Source organism: Bos grunniens, chromosome 23 (assembly GCF_055505025.1).
Source record: "Bos grunniens cultivar Pamir isolate PY7600 chromosome 23, Bosgru_T2T1.0, whole genome shotgun sequence".
Classification (NCBI taxonomy): Eukaryota; Metazoa; Chordata; class Mammalia; order Artiodactyla; family Bovidae; genus Bos; species Bos grunniens.
In genome coordinates, this window is record NC_141187.1 from 46701572 (window position 1) to 46716079 (window position 14508).

General features: G+C 44.9%; 1 protein-coding gene across 5 annotated transcripts in view; it reads left to right on the plus strand.

The window, feature by feature from the left end:
- Positions 1 to 14508, plus strand: part of NEDD9 (neural precursor cell expressed, developmentally down-regulated 9) — a 190139-nt gene that overhangs the window by 128696 nt on the left and 46935 nt on the right. For 3 of the 5 annotated variants that reach the window (XM_086370320.1, XM_086370318.1, XM_086370321.1), the window contains exon 1: positions 6649 to 6832. The exons of the other annotated variants lie outside the window; for them this stretch is intronic. Coding sequence is in view for 2 of the 3 variants with exons in the window: in XM_086370318.1 (XP_086226444.1) it covers positions 6821 to 6832 (12 nt within the window). In the remaining variant the exon portion in view is untranslated. Of the gene's footprint in view, positions 1 to 6648; positions 6833 to 14508 lie in introns of those variants that run through there. 5 annotated transcript variants of the gene reach the window in all.

The window sequence follows — 14508 nt, forward strand, 5'->3', positions numbered from 1 at the left end:
TGTAGGAAAGGTTCCATGAGGAAGATGGGGTGGAAACTGGAAAGAAGACAGGATTTAGGTAAGCAGAGGATGAAAGGAAGGCAGTCTGGGCAAGAGGGACCACGTACACACACACACACACGCACACTCACAGACACAGACTTAAAGTACGAGTTAGTAAGATGTGTGTGTTTTTGTGCACACTAGTAGCCTTATTCACAACTGGAGAATTGTACTTGTTCCTCGGTTAGGCTGAGTCCCACTAGGATGGAGATGCTAATTTACTGAACTCACAAATGGGACTCAGATAACCAAAGCACACAGAGGGCTCCTGGTAGCATGTAGCACCCAAACCCAGGAGCCAGAAAGCCCAGGTTCACATGCCAGACCTGCCCCTACCTGCCTGGACCTTTGTGTAAGTTGAACAAGCTCTCCAAGTCTCCGTTCTGTTACATGTAAACCTAGAATATTGTGACCCACCTCATTAGGGCTTCTTAGGTGAATATTAAGTGAAATAATGTTTGTGACTTGCCCAGGACCGGGCCTAGAACCTGGGACAGTTTCCAGGTACCGACCCCTGAATGAGCTGGGGTCAGTGGGCTGAGGCAGAAAATTCCCAATGACCCAATGAGAAGTTTCTGGAGACTTATGGAATTTAAAAGTTGCTGCAGCCAATTATTTTTTTGAAATAACTCTGGCATAATGTAGACTCTCAAAAAAAAAAAACAACCTGGTATCAAACTAGAAATGATAAAACATGGCTCTAGAGTGAGTATTTCTAGATTGTGTCTCAGGAGATGTGGAAGAATCTCTACACTAATCTGAACTCTGGGATGAGTGTATCTTGCACTGTTCTAGAGCATGGGTCATCAAACTTTTTCTCTGGAGGGCCAGATAATATATTTTTCCCTTTTTAGCTTTGCCCTTTTCACCACCTCTGCTCACACTTACTCAAGTCTGCTATTGCAGCTGAAAGTCAATGTGTAAGCAAACAGGTGTGTCTGTTCCAATAAAACTTTATTTATAGGCACGGCAATTTGAATTTCATGTAATTGTTTCATGTCTTATGAAATATCATCCTTATTTAGATTTTATTCTAATCATTTAAAAGTATAAAAGCTATTCTTAGCTCATAGGTCATATAAAAAGCTGTAGTTATCCAACTGCCCTGCATCCAAGAGCCAGGACAGGGAGCAGGCCTTGAGCTGGTCTGAAGCTCTGCATGTAATAAGTGGAAAGAGCAGTCCTTTCCCTCCCTCTCCTCCTAAACAACAGGCAGAACCTGAAGTCGGCAACATTCTCCTAAGAAGCCTTGGTCTTTTTATTCATTCAGAAGGCATTTCAGCTCCTGTAAGGTATGAGCCTGCAGGGAACTCAGGTCACCTGGGAGCGGGGGACCCAGACATCACCCAGTCGTCAGGACACAGCGTGGAGGAGCCTTCTGCTAGGGCCATGGTCCAGGCACAATAGGGCCATAGTAAAAGCGGGGAGGAATTCGATCTGAAAAGGCGAGGTGGGCAGGGTGGGGGTGTAGACGACGCGGGACAAAAGAGTTAGTGTTGGGACTGGGTTGGAGAGCAGAAGAGGCAAGGGAGGACATTCTGGGCGGAGGGAACTGTCTGTGTAAAGTCAGGACAGTACAAGCGGCTCAGATTCAGTGAATCTGCCCCCCTCCCCTACTCTGTCCCAACGTGTGGAGGATGTCAATGGGGGATGAGGCCAGAAAGGGAGGCTGGGCTCAGATCATAGTCCATGCCGATGCGTGTGGATTCTATTTTTAAGGCACTGGAGTATTTTTAAAGGCTTTTAAATATAGTAGTAACGTGATCGACTCTGTATTCTAGAAATTAAGCAAGTGGCTATGTGGAATATAGACCGAAGCGGAGAGAGATTTCAGGCAAGGAAACTGAAAGTTGTGGCTGGAATAAATCAGACAGGAGATACAGAAGACTGACCTAAAGCACTGACTGTGGTTAGGATCCCCCTCGAGCAGGGCGCCCCCAGAGCGGCAGCTTCATCTTCCTTTCCCCAGGCTAGACGGGGTGACTCACTAGCTTGCTTCCTGCCCTCACGGGCTCTGACTTTGCCCTTCACTCTTAGAGAGAAGCCACATGAGCTCCTCCCAAGTATAGACGGAAGAACCTCTTCCCTCCAGCATCCTCTCTGACTTCTGGTTGCATCCACGCCAGTGCCCAGTGGCAGCTGGAAAATGGTTTGGACGGCCTCTGTGTCATTTCCTTCATTCCGGCCTGCACGAGCTTCTGGTGGGTGGGGAGTTGGTGGGGGTTGGGCAGAGCCCTTGGCAGAGGTGGCAGGCAGGTGGCAAGACCGACAGGCTGAGAGACAGGTTAGTGTCCAAGGCCCGGGGGCCTGGACCACTTTGGGAAGCCATCCAAGGGAGCATGAGGGTGGCTGCATAAACCAATCGCCAGTGTTTATACAGCACAGTTTAAACAGTTATTTCTGCATCCAAAAGCTCCCTTAGTAGATGGGGAGGGGGCTGTTTCTGCTTTAGTTGAGAGAATTTGTGTTTCTCCAAAGGGTTGTGAAGGAAACAGCAGATGATGCTAACAAAGTAACAGTTTCAGCACTATGTAAGTTGCATGAAGAAAAGGCTCAATATTTCAGTAGTCTGCTGTCCATGAGTATTTACACAAACCAAGGGTGAAAACAGAGAGGACTAGATCCTTTGCTTCCCAGCTCAGGACACTCCGGTGACTTCCTGTCACACTCAGGAAAAAATCCAAACCCTGCCACCACACTCTCTCCATCCCTCCTGTGGGTCCTCCTCTCTGAGCATACTGACCTGCTTGCTCTTGAACGCGCCGAGCTCACTAGTACCTCAGACCCTTTCCGTAGGTCACAGCGTCTGTCCGGAACGTTCTTTCCCCAGATATCAGAGCAGATCCTGTATAGTATTCAGATTCCTGCTTCCATGTCAACTCCCTAGAGGGGCTTGCATGACCATTATCTCTAACATGAGATACCCCTCACCCACCCTGGTCTATGAGGGTGGAACCTGCTAGAAACCACCTTCTAGTGGTTTTTCCCTGCTCAATATTTTTCTTCATGGCATCCACCACTTCAAAATTGTATAATATATTCTTTGAACTATTGTCCTCCACTCCTACCAGACTGTGAGCTCTATGAGAGTAAGATCTTTATCTAGACTGCTGTATCCTCCCTTCCCAGAACAGCCCCTGGCATGCGGCAGGTGCTGAATTGATGTTTGTTAAATTAGAAAGCTGCCCAGGGATGGGGTGCCACAGAGATGGGGACATTTCTCCAGCTTCTTCTGAGTGCCCACCACACTTAACAATATCGATAATAGTCTAACAGTGATAATAGTTATAATTAACCATTTTAAATGTATGTATATCATATAACATGAATACTGATATTATAATGATATATGATGTTACAATGTTATATGATAGAGTCATAAAATAATACAAAATAAATTTAATATTAAAAGAATAATGGAAATAATACTAATAAGCAACCATTTCCTAAGGTTTTGTTGTTGTTGTTCAGTCGCTAAGTCATGTCTGACTTTTTGCAACCCTGTGGACTGCAGCATGCCAGGCTTCCCTCTTTTTCACTGTCTCCTGGAGTTTGCTCAAATTCATGCCATTGAGTCAGTGATGCCATCCAACCATCTCATCCTCTGTCGCCCCCTTTTCCTCATGCCTTCAATCTTTCCCAGCATCAGGGTCTTTTTCAATGAGTCAGTTCTTCGCATCAGGTGGCCAAAGGATTGGAGTTTCAGCTTCAGCATCAGTCCTTCCAATGGATATTCAGGACTGATCTCCTTTAGGATGGACTGGTTGGATCTCCTTGCAGTCCAAGGGACTCTCAAGAGTCTTCTCCAACACCACAGTTTGAAAGTATCAGTTCTTTGGCACTCAGCCTTCTTTATGATCCAATTCTGACATCCATACATGACTACTGGAAAAACCATAGCTTTGACTAGACAGAACTTGGTAGGCAAAGTGATGTCTCTGTTTTTTAATACGCTCTCTAGGTTTGTCACCGGAGAAGGCAATGGCACCCCACTCCAGTACTCTTGCCTGGAAAATCCCATGGACGGAGGAGCCTGGTAGGCTGCAGTCCATGGGGTGGCGAAAAGTCGGACATGACTGAGCGACTACCCTTTCACTTTTCACTTTCATTCATTGGAGAAGGAAATGGCAGCCCACTCCAGTGTTCTTGCCTGGAGAATCCCAGGGGCGGGAGCCTGGTGGGCTGCAGTCCATGGGGTCGCACAGAGTCGGACACGACTGAAGTGACTTAACAGAAGCAGCAGCAGGTTTGTCACAGTGTTTCTTCCAAGGAGCAAGCATCTTTTAATTTCAGAGTAAAACTAATGTTTTTACTATGTGCCAAATACTATTCACTTTTATCCACATGATATCATTTAATCCTCATTATAGCCCTAGCAGGTTGGTATTATTCTCTATTTTACATTTCAGAACACCAAAATTAGCAAGGTAGAGATTTGTTGAGATTCTAACATGTTTACCGGACTGTAACACCTTTGTGCTTTTTTATGTGCATGTAACTAACGAGACAGTGACGCAGACCGCCTTGAAATGAACTTCAGGTAGGTTTTCAGGTATATTCTGTATAGGACAGAAGTAGCAAAGCAGGAGAGCCACTTGGGGTGAGTTAAGCTTTTTACCCAGAGAATGAAAAAGCCCTAGCTATGCTTTGGGAAACTGTTTGAAAGCATTAAAATGAGGTGAGAGCGTGTTCACTATTCAATGATGCTCACCAAACAAAAAAGGTGATTCGGCTTTACTGCTGAGGAAGCCAGAGGAATGTTATCTAGATCTCCTGGAGGCCAAAGACTCGTCATCTTACAGATGAGAAGGCCTGTGACATATCCAGGCAGACACCAGAAGAAACATTTCCGGCAAGCTAGCGACTGTTCCGTGTCTGTAGGACTGTTAGGAAGGTCCCTGCCGTGTGTTGACAGTACGGTGTTGTTTAGTCTCTCAATCGTGTCCGACTCTTTATGACCTCATGGGCCGTATAGCCCACCAGGCTCCTCTGTCCATGGCAGCGTCATATGTCGCATGCTTAATGTGTGTTCAGAAGGACCTTGCAAAATCACTCAGGCTCATTTTCCCTCTAAAGCTAAATGAGGGAAAGAGGCCTAGTGAAGGTCCAAAACGGTGAGTCAACCTTGTCATGACCACCTGGGCCGGGTCAGGGGTGGGTGGGTCCTGTCCAGGGAATAGGTGCCTTATTTAAACTGTGGTCTGAGCTGTGAGCCCTATGTCTGGAAACCCCTTTTGTAGGACAGCTCCTCTCCTGTACTTTTTTGCTTAGCTCATAAAAGTAGAATTTTAATCCACTGGGAATTGGGAAGGAAAAAAATCAAACTGATTCTGATCCAACCCGGTCAGGAAAAAAAAAAAAAAACTAAAGGGTTGAGTTTTTCCATCAGAGTCATGTAGTCTGGTTGGAGTCCATCCCTTTCAGGGATAGCCATTGTCTGTATTCACCAAGTCTCAATCCTGAGGTCCCATGAAAAGGAATTTTCCCCTCACCGGTCCACCGCCTCGTAAGAGTTGCTGAAGGTGGCCATTTCTGTCCTCTCCTGGGTGATCTTTCTCTCTATAGAAAGCATGAAGCTGAACCAAATGTTCCGTGCGTAAGCATGAAGCTGAACCAAATGTTCCGTGCGTCAGTGAGAGAAGACTGGTCTTTTTAACCAGCCTTCTCAAACAGCAGGCATTTTTTTTGTCGTTGTTCCCCAGATAATAAGTGTTGGTGGGTTAATGGGTCATCTTCAGGAGAGAGGTCAGAAGGAAAAACTGCAGTGTTCAAAGCTGGAAATAGAAATGCCAGCCATCAAAGAACGCAGTACTTGGTGAACAGTGATGATGTATGGGGCGGGCACACTGGCCAGCCCCATCCGAGAGGTCACAGCTAAGCTTTATCCTCTGCAAAGCCAGAGGAGGTCTCTGAATGCGGCTGACCCCTCAGCTCTCCGAGGCCCCGGTGAGAAGCCAACCAGGGAATCCCTGGTGCCCAGCTTCAGAATTCCCTTTCACTGAGGGAGAATTGTATTCTGTCGCCTTGCAGACTGACACTGCAAGTACTTTGAACACTGAAAAGAACAAACACACAAAAAGCAAACAGCCACAAAAGGAAGGGGAGGGAGGAGAGAAAGGGAGAGAGAGAGATATCAGCAGGGGTAGTTAGTAAAAAGGGGCCCCCGGAGACAGAAAACCTTTTGTTCCCTGAGTTCGTTTCATGTAGAGCTTGTGAGGTGAATGGCTTTGGAATGAAATGGATTTATGAAGGAGTTGCTAGGTCACAGGACGCACGGCTGTCAGACTGCTTTGTGAATTCCATTTCTTTAAAATTTGGATTAAACTAAAAAAAATTCAAAATAGTTCATCTCCTCTTCCCAGGGTTTTGGTAGAGGTTCGGGGTAGATGAAGTATAAGGTTTGGTAAGGTTCCGGGAAGGTTCCGGAGTTTCTTTTCCACCCTCTCCGACAATGTAAAAATAAATGGTCGCATTGCAAGTTCTTTGTCAGTTTCCAGGATTTCGGGGTGAGCGGGGCGTCCGCGTTACCTTGGCCCGCGAGCCAATGGCGAGGCGGTATGCAAACGAGCTCCGTGCTCTGCCGGCCCGGACGAAAACAGTGAGCTCAGAGGCTGGGCGTGCTGAACGGCGCCGGAGGTCCGCGCGGCGTGGACAAGCGGCCCGAAGCTCGGCGGTCCCCGCTTGCGTTTAAGCCTAGCGCTCGATGGAGGGGCGGGCTCGCCGGTGCTTAATGCAGTCTCACTAGTGCAGGAAAACGGCTCAGTTTACCGCTGCCAAGATGAAGTATAAGGTAAGAGAGTGACTTCTGCAGAAGGTTTCTCTGTATTTGTGTGTGTCCACCACTGTGACAACTCCTCTGCTGTGCCCCCAGAGGGGTTCTGAGATGGGTCACCGGGTTGCCAGACAAGCAGGCAGGCAGAGATCCAGCCTCTGAGACCTACGCCGGGAGCTCGCAGCGCGCCCAATCCACCCCCGCTGCAAGTTCCCGGCGTCAGTCTAGGTCTTGGCGCCGGGGTATGGCAGTCACTGCAGACCGGAGAGCGTCTAACTCCAAGGGGAGCTCGCCTGGGCTCAGGACTCCCGGCTCCCGGGGCCTAGCCTCCACTGCCCCCACCCCCCGGAGCCGTAGTAAGAGAAGAATCAAAAGTGCTGAGTCTCTCAGGCTGGCTATTTTCAAGCAGTTTTCATCCTTTGCATTAAAGCGTTCGCTTTGGGAAGCAGTTTGCCATATATAATTTTAGTGGGAGAAGTTAAAGTCTCCAGGTACTATTATACAGCTGATGATGGAGGATTTTGATACCCATAAAGGATGTTGGATTCAGAACCAACTGAGTATATGCTATTTCTTGGAAACACTTTCATGGCGTTTGAATGGACAGAGGGTCTGAAGGCTCCAGCCAGTTTATTGTCTCCGAAACTCAAAATTTTGAGTGCTGGGACGCTCAGCAGCCTGTTTTCCCATGCATTTGTGTGTTTATTGCTGGCAAAAGGATTATAGCTTATTTAGAATATACTATTTTATCTAAATTGCCTCCTTCTAACCAGGCTAGCAGCTTCCAGAGACCCCTATTCAGAGCTGACTGCAAGGAATTGAAAGTGAATTTTCCTTGGAGGATGAACACTTAACTTCTGTTCTGGAATAGACAAGTCCTAGAGACGCAGGGTCAATCACTGGGTTGGGAAGATCCCATGGACAGAGGAGCCTGGAGGGCTGCAGTCCAAAGGGTCGCAATGAGTCCCACAGGACTGAGAAAGAGACTGAGCATTATTGCTACATTAGCAGGTTTAAACAAACATTCCGCTATTGAAATGCGTTTTGGCAAGGTGTTTATGCTTGGGGATTGGCAATTTGAATTACCTGTCTAACCTGCAGGATTGCTTTGCCTTCTTTCTGAATATCTAGCTTCTGGCTCATCCTTTTTTAAATGTGAGGCTGTAAATCCTCAGTCCTGGCTGATAGCCACTGGCTAACCTCCATGATAAGCCTTTTATTCAAAAGCTATAAATCATGTTCAATAGCTCTAAATCTAACTGTTGAAAGTATCTATTGTGATGCATGAGTTATAGTTCTCCTTGAAAAGGTTAGAACCCTCTGAAGGCAGGGGTATCAGTTATCACAACTATCAGCTTTCCATTTTCTGCCTCAATAGGAAAGATCAGAGAGCTGGATAATCCTGAAGATTCTTAGTATTTTTGACGTTAGGATACAACCGGAGGCAGATCCTTCTACCTGGCAGGAAAGCTCTCATTCTTGATATGGTTCACTGGTATTTACGCAGTTTCTTTATTTAGAACAATGATAGTCTATCACTAATGTTAAGTCCCCAGGTATTATTTAGCCTTCAGTGAATCTTTGCCCTCCTCTTCCTACTCTAAATGTCTTTAGATTCGTAAAAGCCTTGGAGGGGGGGGGGGGAGCGGGGGGTGCTGTGGGAGAGAAAATGTGTTCCTGCATTTATTATTGGAAAGCATAAATGGCTGTTTTTAACATAGAGTACTGCAACCTGGAAAGTGACAAAAAGTCTAAAGTCTCTTTTATTCAGTGACCTCATCATGTTTAGTTTTATTTTGTGGAAAGAAAACATCATGGCAGCTGATGATGTGAGCTGTGGTTGGCATTCATGGGGAAACCCTGCCTCTCTGCTGGGTCTTCCCAGCATCAAACACCCTGCCAAATGCTGTAAAGATATGATTTTTATTAGCTTGTGGGCATCTTCACCAGCAAAACTTCTGACTTCCCCAGCTAACCAAATGACAGATTGACACCTTGTGGTGACTATAAACGGAACCAATAGCTGAAGCAATCTACTTTCCCTTTCTTATAAAGCCTATTTTCTCTCTAGTTAATAATGGACTGTTTCAGGAGAAGATTTTGTTATTATAAGTAGAGGAGATGACACAAAGGTAGAGGAATGATAAATAACAGTTTTTAAGACTCACCATGACAATACAAGATTGTCATATTTAGCTTTCCCAATTAACTCCATGAGGTAGTGTTAATACTTTATATTCATTTTCAGATATGGAAATTGTGGCTCAGGGAGGCTAGGTAATTTATCCCAAACCACGCAGCTGGAAAGTAGTAGAGCTGGAATTTGAACCAAGGTGATCTGGCCCCAGAGCTTGTGACTTTAAACAACTATTAAAGAAAGAACTATCTGTGACTTCCTAAAATGTCCTGTGTGACTGCTTTTCCCTCTCCCATGTAGCTCAAGATTCTATGTCATTCAAAGTATCCCTGCAGAATAGGTTTTTTTTTTTTTTTTTTTTTTTAAGACTGTGCCTCTACAAAGCAAAGTGAAATGAATGTCTGGCAGTTACTTCATTGAAGCCACTTAGGTAGTAAAACCAGATAATTATTAGATTGTAAAACCCTGGAATTGGGAATTAGCTTTTAGATACTCTGTTGCTCTAAACAAAATAAATTTAGCTCAGTCAAGACTTAAAAATGCTCACTGAGAGATTTATAATCCAGTCACTATAAGATTTTTTTTTTAACCAGATTATCTGGTTTGGCTGCTTCGGGGATCATAACTAGACAACAACCAAGCCTCCACCCATTTTGAACTTACACACAGTTCCAAGTCAGCCAGCTATGCGTTTACAGTCATCTTGAGCACCGTGGAATGCAAGCTATTAGAAGCTATTACTTTGGTGAATTTTGCGGGGAGCCAGCCTATATCGTCTATTTTGGTTACATTCTATGTGTTTTAATTTGTTCATAGGAAGGGAGCAGTTACTCTCATATGCACTTAAGGTTCCATTGCTCTTTAAAGGATGCCCTCTGGAGTTCTCTAATCAGTAAATTATGGGGGCTTCATTTATTAAGAATTTTCCCCAAGCTCCTTTGAATATACACAGCATGTGCTGAAATACTGGAGGCGGGTGAGGGGGCAATGCCTCAGTGGCCATGGCCTGCTCAGTGAAGGCCTCCCTCCTGAGGGTCTGGGGGTGGGTTGTTGCTACTTTCTGCCAGGAGGGTAATTGAGAGGTGGATGCACAGCTGTGTTTGAGCAGAGGCCCCGCCCACTTTGTGCAGGCCCAGGCCTGGTAAGTGCCCCACAGGCCTGGCCTGTTTGATCTCTAATAGCTGAGCAGCTTTTGTGGCTTGGCCAAATTTCTGTATCCTGTGTGCCTACACTGAAACTCTAAATTATTTATCTAGTCTGCCATTCAACAAATTCATTCTTGAATGTTTTGATTGAAGAAAATTACAGATGAAGCTTAAACTACAAATAAGAAAACTACATTCTGAAGTCCAGATTCTTGGGTTCTGACTGAACATGGGTAAGGTAGGTTAGGGAAAGCAGGAAGTGCGCACTAAAGAAGAGCTTTCCAGGGGACTTTGGAAATGTTTTTATTTTCTCAGAGTGGCTGGAGAAGATGTGATCCGAGTGTCTTCCATTTAGTCAGCATATTTACTTAGTCTATATGTAATTCCTGATTCTTTCCTGGCTTTGCCATTTTGATTTAAAATGTTTTATACGCTTCTGAATGGTGTATTGCATACCCTGCCCCTGCGTCTTTTTTAAATCCCATCTGAGCTTTCAAAGCAACAAAAGATGCTTTGAAAAAAATTAACCGTTTTCTTATGTATTGTTTCACTGATTGAGCAAGCCCATTTTCAGAGCTAAATGACTTACCTACTTGGAGACCAAAGTCTTTACGAGACTGAAGGTGTTCTGAGAGCACCAAGTGTGCAAGATGCACGTAACAGATTCCTTAAGCGCCCCTTCTTTGCTAGGGTGTACATGGGTCCTCTTCTAAGAACTCATCAGCGGCTTCCTGTCTGCACCCCTGCCCCCCACTTCTAAAGAAACTTCCTCTCTACTTTTCAAGCCTCTTTGCCAATTCCCTCCCCTTTTGTGCCCTTAATGACCTCATCGTCTCTCATTTTTTTCATTCAAGCATCCATTATACTTCTCCAGTACCAGACTGCTCCGGGCTGGCCTCCCCCCACCCACACAGACGTGACATACTTAAAGCGCTCTCTGTACCCCTGTCTTCCTCCCCTCTTCTGAGTCTGCTGTGGAAAATCGTGGCCCCTTGCTGCTCCCATTCATTGGCTCCTGTCTCTTTGTGCTTGTGTGACTTGGTTCGTCGGTACTTGCTAGAAGTCAAGTCTCCTCATCCATCCACTCTATACAACAATCAGAAGCCTAAACCTTTATCTCCTATCATCTCTACAATAGGCTTTCTGTTTTTCACCTCTGCCCTACTCTGTTAGCACTGCCTTACTCATTAACCCCTTTCAATAAAATTACTATCTAAATGATACCTGGAACTCACCCAGGCTGCCCACTGGGGCTTTCCAGCTTCAGGTAAGCCCCACTTGATATGAGAGACTCACCCTTTATCTGTGTGTAGAGGCAGATTGGTAGGCAAGTCCTTGAATAAAAAGTATGATCCAGGATCTGTTGTGTGTTGTGGCCTGGACGGGGACTTGGTCTTAGGTGTTCTTGCAGTAGAGGCAAGGTAGAGCGTGGGGTCTGGTGAAAGGCATTTCTGTTTCCTGTGACTCGATGCTCTGTAACCTTGGGTAAGTTAAGCTCTGTGAGCCTCAGCTTTCTTATCTGTAGGGTGGCTCAGCGGTAAAGAATCTGCCTGAAATGCAGGAGATTCAGGTTCAATCCCTGGGTCAGGAAGATCCCTGGAGGAGGAAATGGCAACCCACTCCAGTATTCTTGCCTGGGAAATCACCATGGACAGAGGAGCCTGGCAGGCTACAGTGCATAGAGTTGCAAAGAGTCGGATAGGCTGAGGGAATGCGCACCACCACCACCAAACTAGGGTTGATCTGGCCTCGTGGATTGTTGTAAAGCTGAAGCGAGATATTTTCCATGGGGAGGTGTTTACCATGGCTCCACTGGAAAGAGACAATTCTAGCAGGCCCCAGCCCTCCTTATATAAGTAGATGCCCAACAGATGTTGAAAGGATGTGTGGACTCAAAACTTGGATTATGTCGAAACCCTATTTCCTATGTTAAGATAATCGAGTACTATTAAATATTCCATGGGCCTGGCTGTGTCTTGTAGAAATGCAAATGCCAGACATAGGGGTGTACCAACACACCTGTGTCCCCACTTGCTAATATATTAGTGCTTTGGTATCTTCATTGTTATTAATAAGATTTGATATTCCTGTGGTTATAGGCCCTTGCTCATAGTAGGTACTCAGCAAACATTGAATTGAATGTTGGATTACATGAAATACACAAATAGCTATTAAAAGAGTTTTCCCCATATGGCCTATTGGAAAGAAGATAGATTTTGTTTTAAATCTCACTTTTGTTGCTTTTTAACAGTATAATTTTAGGCAAGCCTCCATTTCCTCATTTATAAAATGGGAGTAATAATACCTGTCTCATTAGATAGTTGTAAGGATATAATATTTGAAAATCATCAGTTTCTAGCACATAGTAGGCATTTAAAAATGGCAGCTATGTTATGATGCATTTATAAGATACATAAAATATTCAGAATACACTCATATATAGGTATATTGATAGACGCACTATATAGGTTAAAATGTAAGAGAAAACCTTCACTAGAATTGTTTTTCCATAACAAAAATATTACTGAAAAAAAGAGAAAAGTCATGACTAAAGAATCAAAGGTGGATTTGATACAGGAGGTGAGTAGGGCCCGGGATAAAGCACATCTCTTATCCTTCTGGGGTCAGAGTGACAGAGGTATAAAGTTAGAGATGCTGATGATCTGTTTTTAGATCACTTTAGCGCTAGAAAGGAACCTAAACAAATTAGTTTGAAATCCCAGCCCTTGGTATCCCAGCCCTCCAGTAACGTATAGACTTAATTACCAAGCCTCCTTGCCAAGATAAACAAAATGGGGCCACTGGGAAGAAATACTCTCTTTTCAATTTAAAATGCAGAAAATAGCTACCAGTTACCTAGGCAATGGATGATTGCAAAGAACGTGGGCATGGAAAAGGGGTCCCCCTTAAAAAAAAAAAAAAAAACCGTTTATACTTTGTCAACAACCCCACCTCCATCTTATTTACTTTGAACATTCCAGTTATCTCCCTGCGGGATTTCTTACTAGTAAAGGAGGACTCCACATGCCTGGGGAACATTACAGTTCAGTTCAGTCACTCAGTCATTTCCGACTCTTTACCACCCCATGGACTGCAACATGCCAGGCTTCCTTGTCCATCACCAACTCCCAGAGCTTGCTCAAACTCATGTCCATCGAGTCAGTGATGCCATTCAACCATCTCCTCTGTCACCCTCTTCTCTTCCTGCCTTCAATCTTTCCCAGCATCAGAGTCTTTTTCAGTGAATCAGTTCTTCGCATCAGGTGGCCAAAGGATTGGAGTTTCAGCTTCAGCATCAGTCCTTCCAATGAATATTCAGGACTGATTTCCTCTAGGATGGACTGGTTGGATCTCCTTGCAGTCCAAGGGACTCTCAAGAGTCTTCTCCAGCACCACAGCTCAAAAGCATCAATTCTTTGGCGCTCAGCTTTCTTTGAGGTCCAGCTCTCACATCCGTACATGACCACAGGAAGACTCATAGCCTTGACTAGACGGACCTTTGTCGGCGAAGTAGTGTCTCTGCTTTGTAATATGCTATCTAGGTTGGTCCTAGCTTTTCTTCCAAGGAGCAAGTGTCTTTTAATTTCATGGCTGCAGTCACCATCTGCAGTGATTTTGGAGCCCCAGAAAATAAAGTCTGTCATTGTTTCCCGTTCTATTTGCCATGAAGTGATGGTACCGGATGCCGTGATCTTAGGTTTTTGAATGTTGAGTTTGAAGCCAGCTTTTTCACTCTCACTCATTACTGTCTTCCTGAGGAATTTTCATTTTAATATAAATGCTTCGTTGGTAACCTTTTCCACTTTGCACTGGAAAGAGCAGTTGTGACTGTCAGCAGTTCTTTCAAAAGGCAGACAGTGTGACCTAGGTGAATTCAGGCATGCACTTTGAGGAAGGTGGAACAGATTGCCCAGGAAGTATAAGCAGTGATAGAATGTGACTGTGATTTTTTCATGGTTGAAGTGGGGGTTGGGGAGGGGCAACTAGTCATAGAGATAATATTGGGTTGGCCAAAAGTTCATTTGGGTTTTTCTGTATATCTTCCATATATAATGAACTTTAGGGCCAACCCAGTAAAGCTGCCAGTGGAGTGTACATATGCTTAGGTCTCATCATGGACTGGGATTCCCAGGTAGCTCAATGGTAAAGAATTTGCCTGCCAATGCAGGAGACACAAGGGACCAGGGTTTGATCCCTGGGTCAGGAAGATTTCCTGGGGTAGGAAATGGCAACCCACTACATTATTCTTGCCTGGGAAATCCCATGCACAGAGGAGCCTGGTGGACTACAGTCCATGGGGCCACAAAGAATCAGACACGACTGAGCAGCTGAGAACACACACACACATCATGGACCACTAAATTCCAGTTTATTCTTTTTTAAAACAAAGAAAAAAATGACTAGTCCCTTCT